At 30.4% G+C, this 14565-nt stretch overlaps 1 protein-coding gene across 14 annotated transcripts in view; it reads right to left on the reverse strand.

The window, feature by feature from the left end:
- The window catches only part of LOC143071223 (cilia- and flagella-associated protein 43-like), a 50102-nt gene that overhangs the window by 1139 nt on the left and 34398 nt on the right, over nucleotides 1-14565 (reverse strand). For 5 of the 14 annotated variants that reach the window (XM_076245405.1, XM_076245407.1, XM_076245400.1 and 2 more), the window contains 15 exons: nucleotides 12395-12415; nucleotides 10719-10810; nucleotides 9279-9485; nucleotides 8619-8789; nucleotides 7783-7911; nucleotides 7105-7224; nucleotides 6692-6799; nucleotides 6297-6472; nucleotides 3683-3920; nucleotides 3225-3337; nucleotides 2534-2693; nucleotides 1885-1958; nucleotides 1523-1613; nucleotides 880-963; nucleotides 383-536 (listed from right to left, as the gene is read on the reverse strand). In XM_076245405.1, coding sequence (XP_076101520.1) covers nucleotides 383-536; nucleotides 880-963; nucleotides 1523-1613; nucleotides 1885-1958; nucleotides 2534-2693; nucleotides 3225-3337; nucleotides 3683-3920; nucleotides 6297-6472; nucleotides 6692-6799; nucleotides 7105-7224; nucleotides 7783-7911; nucleotides 8619-8789; nucleotides 9279-9485; nucleotides 10719-10810; nucleotides 12395-12415 — 1938 coding nt within the window. Of the gene's footprint in view, nucleotides 1-382; nucleotides 537-879; nucleotides 964-1522; nucleotides 1614-1884; nucleotides 1959-2533; nucleotides 2694-3224; nucleotides 3338-3682; nucleotides 3921-6296; nucleotides 6473-6691; nucleotides 6800-7104; nucleotides 7225-7782; nucleotides 7912-8618; nucleotides 8790-9278; nucleotides 9486-10718; nucleotides 10811-12394; nucleotides 12416-14217; nucleotides 14233-14565 lie in introns of all 14 variants that reach the window. The other 9 variants (XM_076245409.1, XM_076245406.1, XM_076245403.1 and 6 more) reach the window with 2 other exon arrangements.

The following is a 14565-nucleotide window of genomic DNA, read 5'->3' on the forward strand; positions in this document are numbered from 1 at the left end:
ATCACAAAAAAATAGTAAAAAAAATACAGATCTTTAGATTAATATAACTAAGAAGTGTTTAAAGTTTTAAGTAATAATCAAAAATCGTTTTTGAGATACGGCGCAACATGTGAAAAAACACACCCCTGTTTTAGTTACTAAGTCCTGTAACTCAAAAAGTTTAAATCTTATTCTCACCAAAAGGTATACAGATTGTCTGACCATCAAAAGAAACAACTATATTAAGTTTCATGATATTTGGGTAAGTAGTTCTCAAGTTACAGTGCTATTTGTTTACGCCGGACAGACAGACGGACGCTGGACATTTGTATACCATAATAGGGGCGTATAAAAACTATGGAGGTGACTTGCTTTTACAGAAATATGTATGCTTTATTCTCACCATTAACTTCATCAATAAGTTTTCTCTCATTCACCGTGACATTGCGTTCCATCAAATCAGAATCAATGTTGGTATTATCAGCATCCTTTGCTTTGATTGTCCTGTTATGTTCTCGCAATATTTTCTTTTGATGTGCCAACTTTTTCTCATGATGCTGAAATCATATAAAAAATGTTTGTTACACATAGTGTAATTTAAAATATGAAAATGCTAAGAAATTCATATGTCTAAAATAAAAAAAAAAAAGAAATATGTTGTAAATTTTAAGCAATAACATATTCCAAGGAATATTTTTAATAGCCTTTTTTAGATTTATTTCTGAATAGTCTACACTCATGTTAAAAAACACTTATGATTGTAAACACAAGAATTTTAAACATTAGCTGCTGTTTTGTTTTTGTATTTTTGGTATGTTTGTTTGTTGCTGTCTGGTATTAACTTATAACACATATCATCCTATATTGCTAAATATAAAAAAAAAATCAAAACTATTTTACCTTAAGCTGTGTCATTATTGTTTGTTCAAGTTTGTTGATTTCATCAGCCTTCTTTGCCTCATACTCTGCGACATTATTTAAGAACTGCAAAACATAATTTCATATATTGATACATTTTCACTTAGAAATTCCTTAAATAATTAAATGTAACACATCATATATTTTTTCTTGTCAGCTATTTCAAACACTGCTTCCACAGATTAACTGTTAACTTTGTGGATTGTTTCGTTTTCCTTATGAAACCTGTTACTAAGGAATTTTAAGTATTTGCTTGTCAAACTATGTCAATTATAATTAAATGAATAATATCAGGAATATTTCTATTTTTTTTTCTTCATTTCATTGAAAAATAAAAAATAAATGGTATCAGCATATCAAGAAAATCTTACAGTAAACCTGTGACAACTCACCAGATCTTACTCATTATGAACCTGTGACAACTCACCAGATCTTACTCATAATGAACCTGTGACAACTCACCAGATCTTACTCATAATGAACCTGTGACAACTCACCAGATCTGACATGACATACAAGAAATATTTGTAAAATCAACAATCCATTTTTTGTTGTTCCCTGTCTTCTTTCCATGCTTGATAATATATATTACAGGAACCAATCCAACAGAAATTAAATAACTTACCAGTTGAATTTCTCTGGTAACTTTCATGAACTGAATATCTTTCATCTTGTTCTGGAAGTCTTCCATTTCCATAAGCATCTTCTTGTGCTCCCTGTCAATTAAAAAAATAAAAAAATGTTTTAATCAGGCAAAAAATAACATATTCTGCAATTTCAATGACAGAATAAAAGGATCAGGTAACTGTTATAATGAATATTGTCCATATAAAATGTCCAGAACTATATGACATTGCTTAATATCATTAATATCACACAAGTCATGAACTAAAAAGATCTGTTATAGCTTGAAACGATTGATCTTTCATAAAAAATGTATACATAATTTTAACCTTCTAATTTTTGGAATATTTTACAATTTATTACCATTCAAGTTGTATAATTCCTTTTCTAAAGTCTTTACTTTCAACCATACTGGCAATTTTATCTTCTCCAAGTTTCTACAATTTAAATCATACAATGTTTTATTATTTTATACAATTTTTAATATACATATAATACAATTCAAAACATACAACGTCATTTATTTAATACAATTTAAGATCATTTAAGACATACAATGTCAATTAGTTAATATAATTTAAACATACAATGTCATTTTTTCAATACAATTTAAGACATACAATGGCATTTATTTAATACAATTCAAAACATACAATGTCATTTATTTTATACAATTTAAGACATACAATTCCATTTATTTAATACAATTTAAGGCATACAATGTCATTTATTTTATACAATTTAAGACATACAATGTCATTTATTTAATACAATTTAAGACATACAATGTCATTTATTTAATACAATTTAAAACATTGGCTTTACTCATTGTTAAAGGCAGTATAGTAACCTATAGTTGTTAATTTCTGTGTTATTTGGTCTCTTGTGAAGAGTTGTCTCATTGGCATTTATATTATAAAATCTCAAACCCTATACTCAAACTTGCTATTTTTAATGTCAATTTGCTTTAAATGAACCAATGGATAGCATAAGATAAAGAATTCATTCTAACCTTGATATTTGTGTTAAGTTCTTCAACAACACTACGATGAATTAAAGCACTATTTTTGTAATCTGCTATAAAGGTGCTTGTATCTGTTTCAACTTGACCTTGTTTCAATAACAGCTGAACTTCTAAATTCAAGTTAACTCTTGCTTCATCATTCTTTAATCTGGAAAAGTCATTTGAAAGTTTTATCATCAAACTGGATGTGTTTAATCTTCTAATCAAATAAATAATTCTTTCTACACTTCAAACATATGGAATTTAATGCAGAAATATCCGTTGTCCGTCACAAAATCATTTATTATAATATCAATTTTTTTTCATCAAGGGCTATAACCCCCAAAAGAGCCTAATCAACAAATCTATTTGTTTTGTTCACCAACCATTCAGTGTAAAATATTTTATTTATTATCTATAGATCTTTAAAAATCATAATTTTCAACAAAGTATGACTCACATGACATTAATCATAAATTCATACATAAGATATGTGGTCTATAATACTTTTTATAAATGTCAAACTTAAATATGCTAAGAGTTACAAATAAAAAAAAAGTTATTTTCAACAAATTTTAACATTCTTATATTGCAAAACCAAATATTTTAACTAAAACACAATATGTAGATCAGGTTTCTGTAATGAGAATACTGTTTTATCAGAACATGGTGTGAATGATATTCCAATATAAACACCTACTTAGATATTTTCATCTGTAGATCTTCAATCTCATTCTTCAGAATTTCATCTTCATCTTGACGTTTTCTGTAAAATGCTTCCATTTCAGCAAACACTAAAGCTTTTTGTTTTATCTGAAAAATAGGAAAACTGATTTACTAAAAAAATGTTTTTTTCTCATTTTCTGGTACTTCCAACACTCCAAATTAGGAAAATAATATTGACAAAGAATTGGCTTTCTATTGCCAATGACAACTTTCTTAATTGTAAACTGTGGGACATTGTTATAACAGCACAACAAAAGAAAAACTGTAAAAACAGTAGAAAAGGGATTGAGAAAGGATTTGGACAGAAAAAAAGTTTTGGAAGTCATATCAATGATTGTGAATATGACAGATGCATGTCAAAGACTCCAAACTATTTTTTTTATTTGTTTACACATAAAAAAAACAACTTTATAGGAATATAATAAAACTTACAAGGAATTCATTTTCTATTTTGATCCTTCTAAACTTGCAAAGTCTTTCCCAAACAGACAGTTCAACCCCTTCAGGATTATTAACATCTCTGTCCAGGTCATTGATGGCCGACTCTACATTATTTTTGGCTTGAGCATGTTGTCTGGCAGTGGATGGACGGTCAGCAAAAGGATTGGGTAAACCATGATCCCCTGTAGAGGGTGCTGCAGGAGTATCAAATCCTTTCAGACGTGGTATCCTGTAAACAACAAAAAAATATAAAAACTAGTACATTCTGGAGCTTATGAGTTTTACATATATCTTTTAGGTAAATTAATATATAGCTTTTTCCATCCAATATTGTTTATAATAAAATGTATTATTCAGTTAATTTGCTGTATGTTTCAATAAGTCTATTTTGACAGAATAAAATGAAACACTGTCTCACATTTGTTAAGACTTCATCTATCTTGCCATTTTTACATTATTTTACATTAAGACTTACTTAGGTCTACATCTGAAAAGTCTGTACAGCTGATCTTGTTGTAGAGCTATTACATCATTAAAACTTAGTTAGGTCTACGTCTGAAAAGTCTGTACAGCTGATCTTGTTGTAGAGCTATTACATCATTAAAACTTAGTTAGGTCTACGTCTGAAAAGTCTGTACAGCTGATCTTGTTGTAGAGCTGTTACATCATTAAAACTTACTTAGGTCTACGTCTGAAAAGTCTGTACAGCTGATCTTGTTGTAGAGCTGTTACATCATTAAAACTTACTTAGGTCTACGTCTGAAAAGTCTGTACAGCTGATCTTGTTGTAGAGCTGTTACATCATTAAAACTTACTTAGGTCTACGTCTGAAAAGTCTGTACAGCTGATCTTGTTGTAGAGCTGTTACATCATTAAAACTTACTTAGGTCTACGTCTGAAAAGTCTGTACAGCTGATCTTGTTGTAGAGCTGTTACATCATTAAAACTTACTTAGGTCTACATCTGAAAAGTCTGTACAGCTGATCTTGTTGTAGAGCTGTTACATCATTAAAACTTACTTAGGTCTACGTCTGAAAAGTCTGTACAGCTGATCTTGTTGTAGAGCTGTTACATCATTAAAACTTACTTAGGTCTACGTCTGAAAAGTCTGTACAGCTGATCTTGTTGTAGAGCTGTTACATCATTAAAACTTACTTAGGTCTACGTCTGAAAAGTCTGTACAGCTGATACATCATTAAAACTTAGTTAGGTCTACATCTGAAAAGTCTGTACAGCTGATCTTGTTGTAGAGCTGTTACATCATTAAAACCTACTTAGGTCTACATCTGAAAAGTCTGTACAGCTGATCTTGTTGTAGAGCTGTTACATCATTAAAACTTACTTAGGTCTACGTCTGAAAAGTCTGTACAGCTGATCTTGTTGTAGAGCTGTTACATTATTAATACTTAGGTCTACATCTGAAAAGTCTGTACAGCTGATCTTGTTGTAGAGCTGTTACATCATTAAAACTTACTTAGGTCTACGTCTGAAAAGTCTGTACAGCTGATCTTGTTGTAGAGCTGTTACATCATTAAAACTTACTTAGGTCTACGTCTGAAAAGTCTGTACAGCTGATACATCATTAAAACTTACTTAGGTCTACGTCTGAAAAGTCTGTACAGCTGATCTTGTTGTAGAGCTGTTACATTATTAATACTTAGGTCTACATCTGAAAAGTCTGTACAGCTGATCTTGTTGTAGAGCTGTTACATCATTAAAACTTACTTAGGTCTACGTCTGAAAAGTCTGTACAGCTGATCTTGTTGTAGAGCTGTCGCATCATTAAAACTTAGTTAGGTCTACGTCTGAAAAGTCTGTACAGCTGATCTTGTTGTAGAGCTGTTACATTATTAAAACTTACTTAGGTCTACATCTGAAAAGTTTGTACAGCTGATCTTGTTGTAGAGCTGTTACATCATTAAAACTTACTTAGGTCTACGTCTGAAAAGTCTGTACAGCTGATCTTGTTGTAGAGCTGTTACATCATTAAAACTTACTTAGGTCTACGTCTGAAAAGTCTGTACAGCTGATCTTGTTGTAGAGCTGTTACATTATTAATACTTAGGTCTACATCTGAAAAGTCTGTACAGCTGATCTTGTTGTAGAGCTGTTACATCATTAAAACTTACTTAGGTCTACGTCTGAAAAGTCTGTACAGCTGATCTTGTTGTAGAGCTGTTACATCATTAAAACTTACTTAGGTCTACGTCTGAAAAGTCTGTACAGATGATCTTGTTGTAGAGCTATTACATCATTAAAACTTAGTTAGGTCTACGTCTGAAAAGCCTGTACAGCTGATCTTGTTGTAGAGCTTTTACATCATTAAAACTTGCTTAGGTCTACATCTGAAAAGTCTGTTCAGCTGATCTTGTTGTAGAGCTGTTACATCATTAAAACTTACTTAGGTCTACGTCTGAAAAGTCTGTACAGCTGATCTTGTTGTAGAGCTGTTACATCATTAAAACTTACTTAGGTCTACGTCTGAAAAGTCTGTACAGCTGATCTTGTTGTAGAGCTGTTACATCATTAAAACTTACTTAGGTCTACGTCTGAAAAGTCTGTACAGCTGATCTTGTTGTAGAGCTGTTATATCATTAAAACTTACTTAGGTCTACGTCTGAAAAGCCTGTACAGCTGATCTTGTTGTAGAGCTGTTACATCATTAAACTCTCGTTTAAATGTTTTATCCATGGCTTTGTCTTCATATTGCAGATTCTCATAGTCATTTTTGTAGGCATCTAAATGTTTCTTTGATTCAATCATAGCCGCTGCTGTCAGTGCCTGAAAATAATAATAACTGACATCTAAACGTCTGAAAAATCTGTTTGCAAAACAAAAATTTGGACTAAATGTTTGGAAACAATTTTAAAAATTTCACCAGATCATAAAAAATGAAGAAAATTTCATCTCTGAACAAAGAAATTGTTTGTAAATAGTTTCAATCAAGTTTCAATCAATAACAAATCAAGATTTATGATACATTTCATATATAAACTTTACCTTCAAAGATTTCTTGTGTTCAACCAATCTGTTGAGTTCTTGCTCCTGAGTTTCTAACTCCTCTTCAACCAATAATGAGGCTCTCAGTCGCAGAATCTTCAATTCCTCCTACAACAAGATTTTAAGAATAAGTTTATGACATGATTTTTGTTAAAGATTTTTTTTTTTACATTCCAAACGAAAGATGGAACCTTTACTGAATCATGTTTTAATTTCATTTGCATTGGTTAACAACTTAGGTCTCAAAATATCTATTTTTTTCAAAACTTCCATTTAAAATTCATTTGAACAAAACATATTTCAATGCATTATATTTATACTTAAAGCATTGAAAACTTTAGAATATAGAAAATCTGTATTATTTCTTTATATATTGACATGTTAGTAACAATTTATAGTACAGTCAAACAAACCTGATAGACCACCATCATGACTTTGATTTTCTTCATGAAGACCTGAGTTAACATTTCATCAAATCCACCCATACTATCCTGGATAATACTCTGTAATTTTCTCAATTCTGTTTCCAGTTGCTGCAAAAAAACATATTCATTATCAATAGTCTCAACAAAGCACATGAAAACACAACAATTTTAGAATAAGGAAATCATCATAGGAAGTATTATTTAAACTTTTGATTTGCAACAACCTTGCAGATTAAAACTTATATAGCTATATGTAATAGATCAAAGTTATATGATTAAACTCTGAGTTATGACTTACTCATGATATCAAGTATTTGGTAAGTAAGATACTGGTGAGTGAAGGATGTAAAAATGCTTCACATGGTTCAGCAGGCTAACTTGATGCCTGATTCAAAATTTCAAAAAAGCCTTGATTTGTAGTTTTAAGAAAAGTGATTCCAAAATTTTTATTTGATAGACCAAGAGAAACCAGGACAGATCAAAACCAGTATACCACTCTCTTAAGGATAAGAGGTATAATAAACTTACTATATAAATTTAAATATCTGCCAGCTATCCTAAACTTGTGATGGGTGACATTCATTATTAAAATAACAGCAGCTATAAAATATATAAAATCAGTTTTATAGCCATGCTTATGTTCAACAGAATCAAAATTAAATGTACCTTGCGATATTTTTCCCTCTCTTCGTTAAGATCTTTGACTTTCTGTTCGTATTCTCCAGCCAACCTCTTTTCATCTTCAGTCCAGTCTTTTTGTTCTTTGGTCTGCATGAACAGTGGCTTTGGAACATCCTATAAAAATAAATTGTTTATTAATTTGATTGTCATATAAAACAAATAAGCTTTATTTTCAAAATGTCCTACAGATAAATATATTTTATTTGGTATACTATTCAAAATTAATAATAAACAAATCAATTTGATTGTCTCCCTTTAAATACCATTTGGATATTGTCTTGTTGATCAGATTTGTTATATTAAGTTTTATTATCTATTGCATTTTTTAAGATATACGCAAAAATGCAAATAAATTGTAAAAATCACCATTAAAGGGCAATAACTCCAATAAGGAGTCATCAGACAAGAATTTGTTGAATTATTTCTAGATCTTGTTATGCTGATCAGTTATGCTATTCAAGCTTCTGTCTTTCTATTATAGTTTTCAAGATTATAGACAAAACTTGTATTTGACCCCTATGCTCTATTTTAGCCATGTTTGTCATGTTGGTTTGCAGACTTGGTCATCAGGCACAGAATTTTGCTCTAGATGGTATCTATTGTTTTGAAAAATCTTCTTTTATAGTTTCCTGAAAAATTCTAGCTAAGGCAATTTAAGTTGTGTATAAGTCCACAAATGTAGACAAAGTTATCTTTATCTTCATTTTTGGACTGACAAAAATGATGTACAACAATGGAATCTAGGATTGCAATATATCAAGACTTAAAAAGCAGGAAAACTAAATAAATAAAATAAATATGTGTCAACACTTTTTACCCACCTTTTTGAGTTCATCCTCTTTTTTAATCTCCAAAACACCACCCATCATCATGCCCAAACCTCTCTCCCTGGCATTGTCACCTTTCTCTTTAAGACGTCTCTCTTCTTCCATTTTGTCTTCTTCTTCTTTCTTTTTCTTTTGTTCTGGTGTTAGATATTTCTCAACCTTAACCTTTAAAAATTATAGTACATTTATTAGTAATGGGAATGTTTTATACTTATTTCAATGTCCATGCATTAAAAAACAAAACAAGTCCAGCCTTCCAAGGTAATCAATTGTCTCACCTATAATCAGCAAAAATATATATATGCAGACTTAAGCCATTTTGAAGGAGAAGTAGATTAAGAAATGAAATTAGCAGAAATAGACCAGTCCATGAAAGTTAATCATAAAAAATCACTAAGATGAAAAATAATGTGTATCAGTTTTGTTCAACCCTGTCAAGTTGTTTTTAAGGAATTGCTGATAAACAATCAGTGAGGTGCAAGCAAAAGCCTTTTTCTGAGCAGTAAAGCTGTTTTGAATGCATTTATCTTTCAATGACAACAGCATCCAAAATCATTTGGATATAGAAAAGTCTAATGAATAAAATATGGAAGAAATTATATAATAGTTGCATATTTTTATTGTTTTATAGGTTGATCTTGTTTTGATACAAACCTCTTCATCTTTAACTTCCAGCAGTTGTTCAGGTTCCTCATAAATGCTCAGTAGAGGCAAAAAGATTTCTTCATCTAAATCTATATCATCCATGATTTTCTTTATACGCTTATTCTTTTCTTTTATTTTGCCTATTTCAGAAACTTTTTTCAAGTGAATGTCAGCAAATTCTTTGTTAAATGCAACTTTGATTCTGTGAATGGCATCCTATAAAATACAAGTAAATATAATAAGTAAAATTGAGAAAGGAAATGGGGAATGTGTCAAAGCGACAACAGCCCGACCATAGAGCAGACAACAGCTGAAGGCCACCAATGGGTCTTCAATGTAGCAAGAAACTCCCGCACCCGTAGGTGTCCTTCAGCTGGACCCTTAAAAAATATGTATACTAGTACAGTGATAATAGACGTAAGTAAGTAACATAAGTATGTTAAACACAGCATCATTCATTTACTTTGAAAATTACACAAACAATTCTTATCCCAGGAATAGATTACCTTAGCCGTATTTGGCACAATTTTTTGGAATTTTGGGTCCTCAATGCTCTTCAACTTTGTACTTGTTTGGCTTTATAACTATTTTGATCTGAGCGTCACTGATGAGTCTTATGTAGACGAAACACAAGTCTGGAGTATTAAATTATAATCCTGCTAACTTTTTAATCTTTTGGCAATTATTGATGGGTGCCAAATTTTTAACAGGATATGCTTATCCTTCAAGAGCACCTCAGATCATCCCTTGTTTTTAGTGTGGTTTGTGATGCAAATCTTTAATTTGATATATTCTGTTTTGTGTACTTATGTTTGTCTTTTAGTCTTTTTCTTTTTTTGCCATGGCATTATCAGTTTATTTTTTACTTATGAATTCAACCTATAGCCCTGAAGACTTAAATGTGTGCAGATTTTCCTTCCATTTTCCCAAAAAGGATGCTTTATTTGTACTAGAAGAATACTTTTTAAAAGTCAACAAATACTTTCCTACATTCCACAATTAAAAAATATGACGGTAGAGATGAGAAATTTAATGCAACCACAGTGAGTTCTGCTGAGATAATTTTTTAATCATAAATAGGAGCCTTGGTTGAGATATGATAATTAAGGGTAACTGTAGGTGCTATATATATATCTTTGTCTCTAAGAGGAGGAGACAGAACTGTAGGTGCTATATATATATCTTTGTCTCTAAGAGGAGGAGACAGAACATTTTGAAAAAAAATGTAAGTATAATTTTAAGTCACATGACAAGTCTCTCATGTAGACTAACTTCAAGTAAAATGTAAGTATAATTTTAAGTCACATGACAAGTCTCTCATGTAGACTAACCTCAAGTAAAATGTAAGTATAATTTTAAGTCACATGACAAGTCTCTCATGTAGACTAACCTCAAGTAAAATGTAAGTATAATTTTAAGTCACATGACAAGTCTCTCATGTAGACTAACCTCAAGTAAAATGATTTGGTTGATTTTCTGTTCTCTTGTATGAAGATCAAACTGACTGTAAAACAAATCACTTCCTCCACCATACTGGGCACCTGTCAAAAATACAAATAATTACATTCATTTCTAAAAGATTTTGTAAAAAGAAATCACATGTTTTTCCCCAATCTTTAGTCAGAACATTTGTTGTTGGTTTTTCTGTCATTCCAAACCCAAAAAATGAAGATTTTTTAAAAGTCAAAACAATAACTTGAGTAAACTCATATCATTGCGTTCTAGTTTTTTGGCTTATCTAAAAGACTATGTACCATCATTTCAACATCTTGATGAATTTAAGGTAGCACAATACAAAGATTTAGTCATTCCCAATCAGACAACTTTAAACTGATGTAATTCATTTCATCCTTCTTTATATTTTATAAATGAGGTACCAAAAGAAAGAAGAAAGAGTAATCTTTCAAATTGTGATAATTTCATTATGACATAATTATTATATAATTAATTATTATGTAATTAGTTGCTATATTGTGATGTCCACACTTGAATGAATTTAGCTTCTTTGTTCTTCATAGCATCCCAAATTATTTTATATATTCTTGTACAACACAGCTTGACCTCCAAAACTGTCTCTCAGATTTCCAAAAACATCAATAGAACAAATTTTATACCCAATTGAATTTAGTGGTCTCTTATGAATTGATGTTGCAAACTTCATTGAAGATTTATGAGAGAATGAAATACAATAGGAAAAATCTGAGACACAGTTTTGGAGGTCAAACTGTGTTGAGCACGAATCTATAAAATATTTTGGGATGCTATGAATAACAAAAAAGCTAAATTCATTCAAGTATAGACATCACAATATGGCAACTAATTACATAACAATTAATGATGTAATAATTATGTCATAAGGAAATTATCACAATTTGAAAGATTGGTCCTTGTTCTTTCTTTTGGTACCTCATTTATAAAATTTGAAGAAAGATGAGTGGAATTACACCAGTTTAAAGGTGTCTGATTGGGGATGAAAAATCTTTGTATTGTGCTATATATTTTTTTATTTACTGAATAACAATTATTACAAATCAAAAAGATGGAAATATGTTTAATTCCTTGCTGTAAATATTACATGAATGATTATAAAATCCTGTGGAGAAAAAAACGTGTTTTAATTCTATCCATCTAAACTAGGGATTCCACACACCACTATACTAATGTCACATTACATCTAGAAGTCATCAGTTCTTGGTTTACAACTACCCAATGCCAAATTTATTATCTAAAATAAATTTCTATTCTTTAGTAACAAGTTCATTAAATTGAGTGGAAATTTGTAATTTTCAATGGTTTCTATATCCTAACCAGAATGTATAGTTTACAACAAGACCAGCATCACCAGGTGAATATATATATATATAACATGCAAAATGGATGAATACTGGTTCCACAGATTTTACAATTTTGATATATAGTCTGTGCGACATGCAATATGATTAGTTCTGATTGTGAATGTGCATACATAAAAGAACGGAAAAGTTTTTGTCTTTTTCAATCATCCATCTTTATGTTGAGAAAGCAGGATCTGATCAAGCTAAAGGACAAGTTTTACATAGGACAGATCGGTAGTCTATAGTATTCTGAGACATCAGACTAATGGGGATTGACACGTATGGACAAACCTGATTTATAATCGTCATATTCTGAAAAAGGCAATACATATATTTCACAATCACTTATTTTAGAAAATGTCTATAGTTTCTTTGATCTTGGGTTTGTTGTTCACAACATCTTCTGACCTAGTCAGTTTGAAGACATTACACTTTTTGTTAAATCGGTATTCATTGAAATATTGTCTTCAAATTAAAGACAATAGAAATGATTAGAAAAATTCAGCTTTAAATGCTGCTTTTATCCTCTTAATTTCGTTAGTAAATTTATTTTAAAGAATATATTATCTTTGGTTTCCATTTTAAGCATTTGATGCAATTATAAAGCAGTTACATTATATTTGCATTCCATAAACAATATCAGTCTGATAATGATGCATACCATTAGACTTCTTTCAAAACTATTGCTACATGTATATGCATGAATATAAAAGAACTTTTTAATTGAACTTGTCATTTTATTTCACCATTAAAAGCTTCTTTTTTGACATTTTAGAAGGGATTAAAATGTTGGCCAAAGCATATTTTGTGTGAATCAGAGAGGAGCTTCATACTTAAAATGTGTAGACAATGAATGCTTTTACAACCAAACAAAGTATTACAACAAAAACATTCTAATAACTTAACAACAAACTTCAAGTGTAATATTCTGAACATTTTGGTTGAGAAATCACACATTTACTCAACGTCGGGCTGATTCACATATATTATTCTGGTCATGTAATTATAAATACTGATTCACATATCAATATTATAGTAATCTAGACTATAGTACACTATTTAGTAAATTTAAATATGAATTTAAACCACTTAAATAAAATACCTCACCACAAATAAAAAAAGTAAAATGACATATACACATGGAAAAAAGTATTGCAACACCAAATTGAAATTCAAATTAAAAAAACACTCTTTCTTTTTTTGTGATATAATTTGTTGAAATAGAACAAGTTAAACATTATTCAAATATCACCTGAGTTTAATCAATAAATATCGACTCGATACGTTATCTGCACGTGCAGCTCTGTACTCATAAACAATAAAACAGATGTTTTTATCCTATTTTAAATAATCAAGTTTATAAAGTTATGTGATTGACACCTTGTAATTGGTCGTCCGCAACTCACAAATGCAGCAAGATGGCAGATAATCAGCATGAGAGAAGCAGGTATGTCACTGTGACAATTGCACGCATTGTTGGACATATATGGGACACTTTTGAGCGTAAAGTGCATGAAAGGACACCCCATTTCAAACACGTCAAGAAAACACAATACCCTTCGTCAGGAATGGTTGCTGCTACCGTAGCAACAAATTAGTCGACTTATGGCAGGAATCAGAAGACATTTAGATGCGGTTATCCGTTTGAAAGGAGGCTGTGCACAAAGTACTAATTCTTTGGCGTATAACGATCAACCAAGATCAAAAGATCAATTTTGAAATGTCTGACCTTGTAAAGTTGACTACAGTAAAAGTTGTAAAATGCATTTTTTTGTACAAAAAACACTTCATTTTGTTATAAAAATTTTGGTTAGATAAAACATTTTTTTTTCATACATTTTTTGTTCGTTTTAATGCCAATGTTATCATTATCTACGTTTCAATATTATTTTACAAATATTTTATCATATTCAATCCAAAATAAGAGGCTGATTTTTAAAGTTTTAAAAAACCATGGTGTTGCAATACTTTTTTCCATGTGTATATAAACCTATAATCCTTAACTCCTCTTTGAAGAGACCTGAAGACATTAGTTAAACCAAAGCCATAGATTAAGCTTGTCTGTATTGTACAGTACTATCATGCTGTACTGTCGGATGTGGTGCCAAACTTACCTATTGTATCTGTTTCTATATAATAGTCCACAAAATGTTATTGTATTGTAAATACCCTAGCTGCTGCTCAGATGTAGTCATCTGGTATTAAACATGGTAAAAACCAGTTCTGTTCATTAGTTTAGTTTCATTGGTGATGGAAATGAAATGCCCAAGAATAAATGATGGACTTCATTCAAACAAATAGCATTTAGGTATCTTACATTTTACTAGAATAAGCACTGAACACACAATTCGTAAAGATGAAAGCGAGGGAATAAAAACTACCTTAAAATGAAAAGGGTGTATTGAATTCTATATGAACTATTGAAAAAATCGATAGCTGTTCAAATCAAAATTTTCCAGTAA

This window comes from Mytilus galloprovincialis, chromosome 4, assembly GCF_965363235.1.
Source record: "Mytilus galloprovincialis chromosome 4, xbMytGall1.hap1.1, whole genome shotgun sequence".
NCBI lineage: Eukaryota > Metazoa > Mollusca > Bivalvia > Mytilida > Mytilidae > Mytilus > Mytilus galloprovincialis.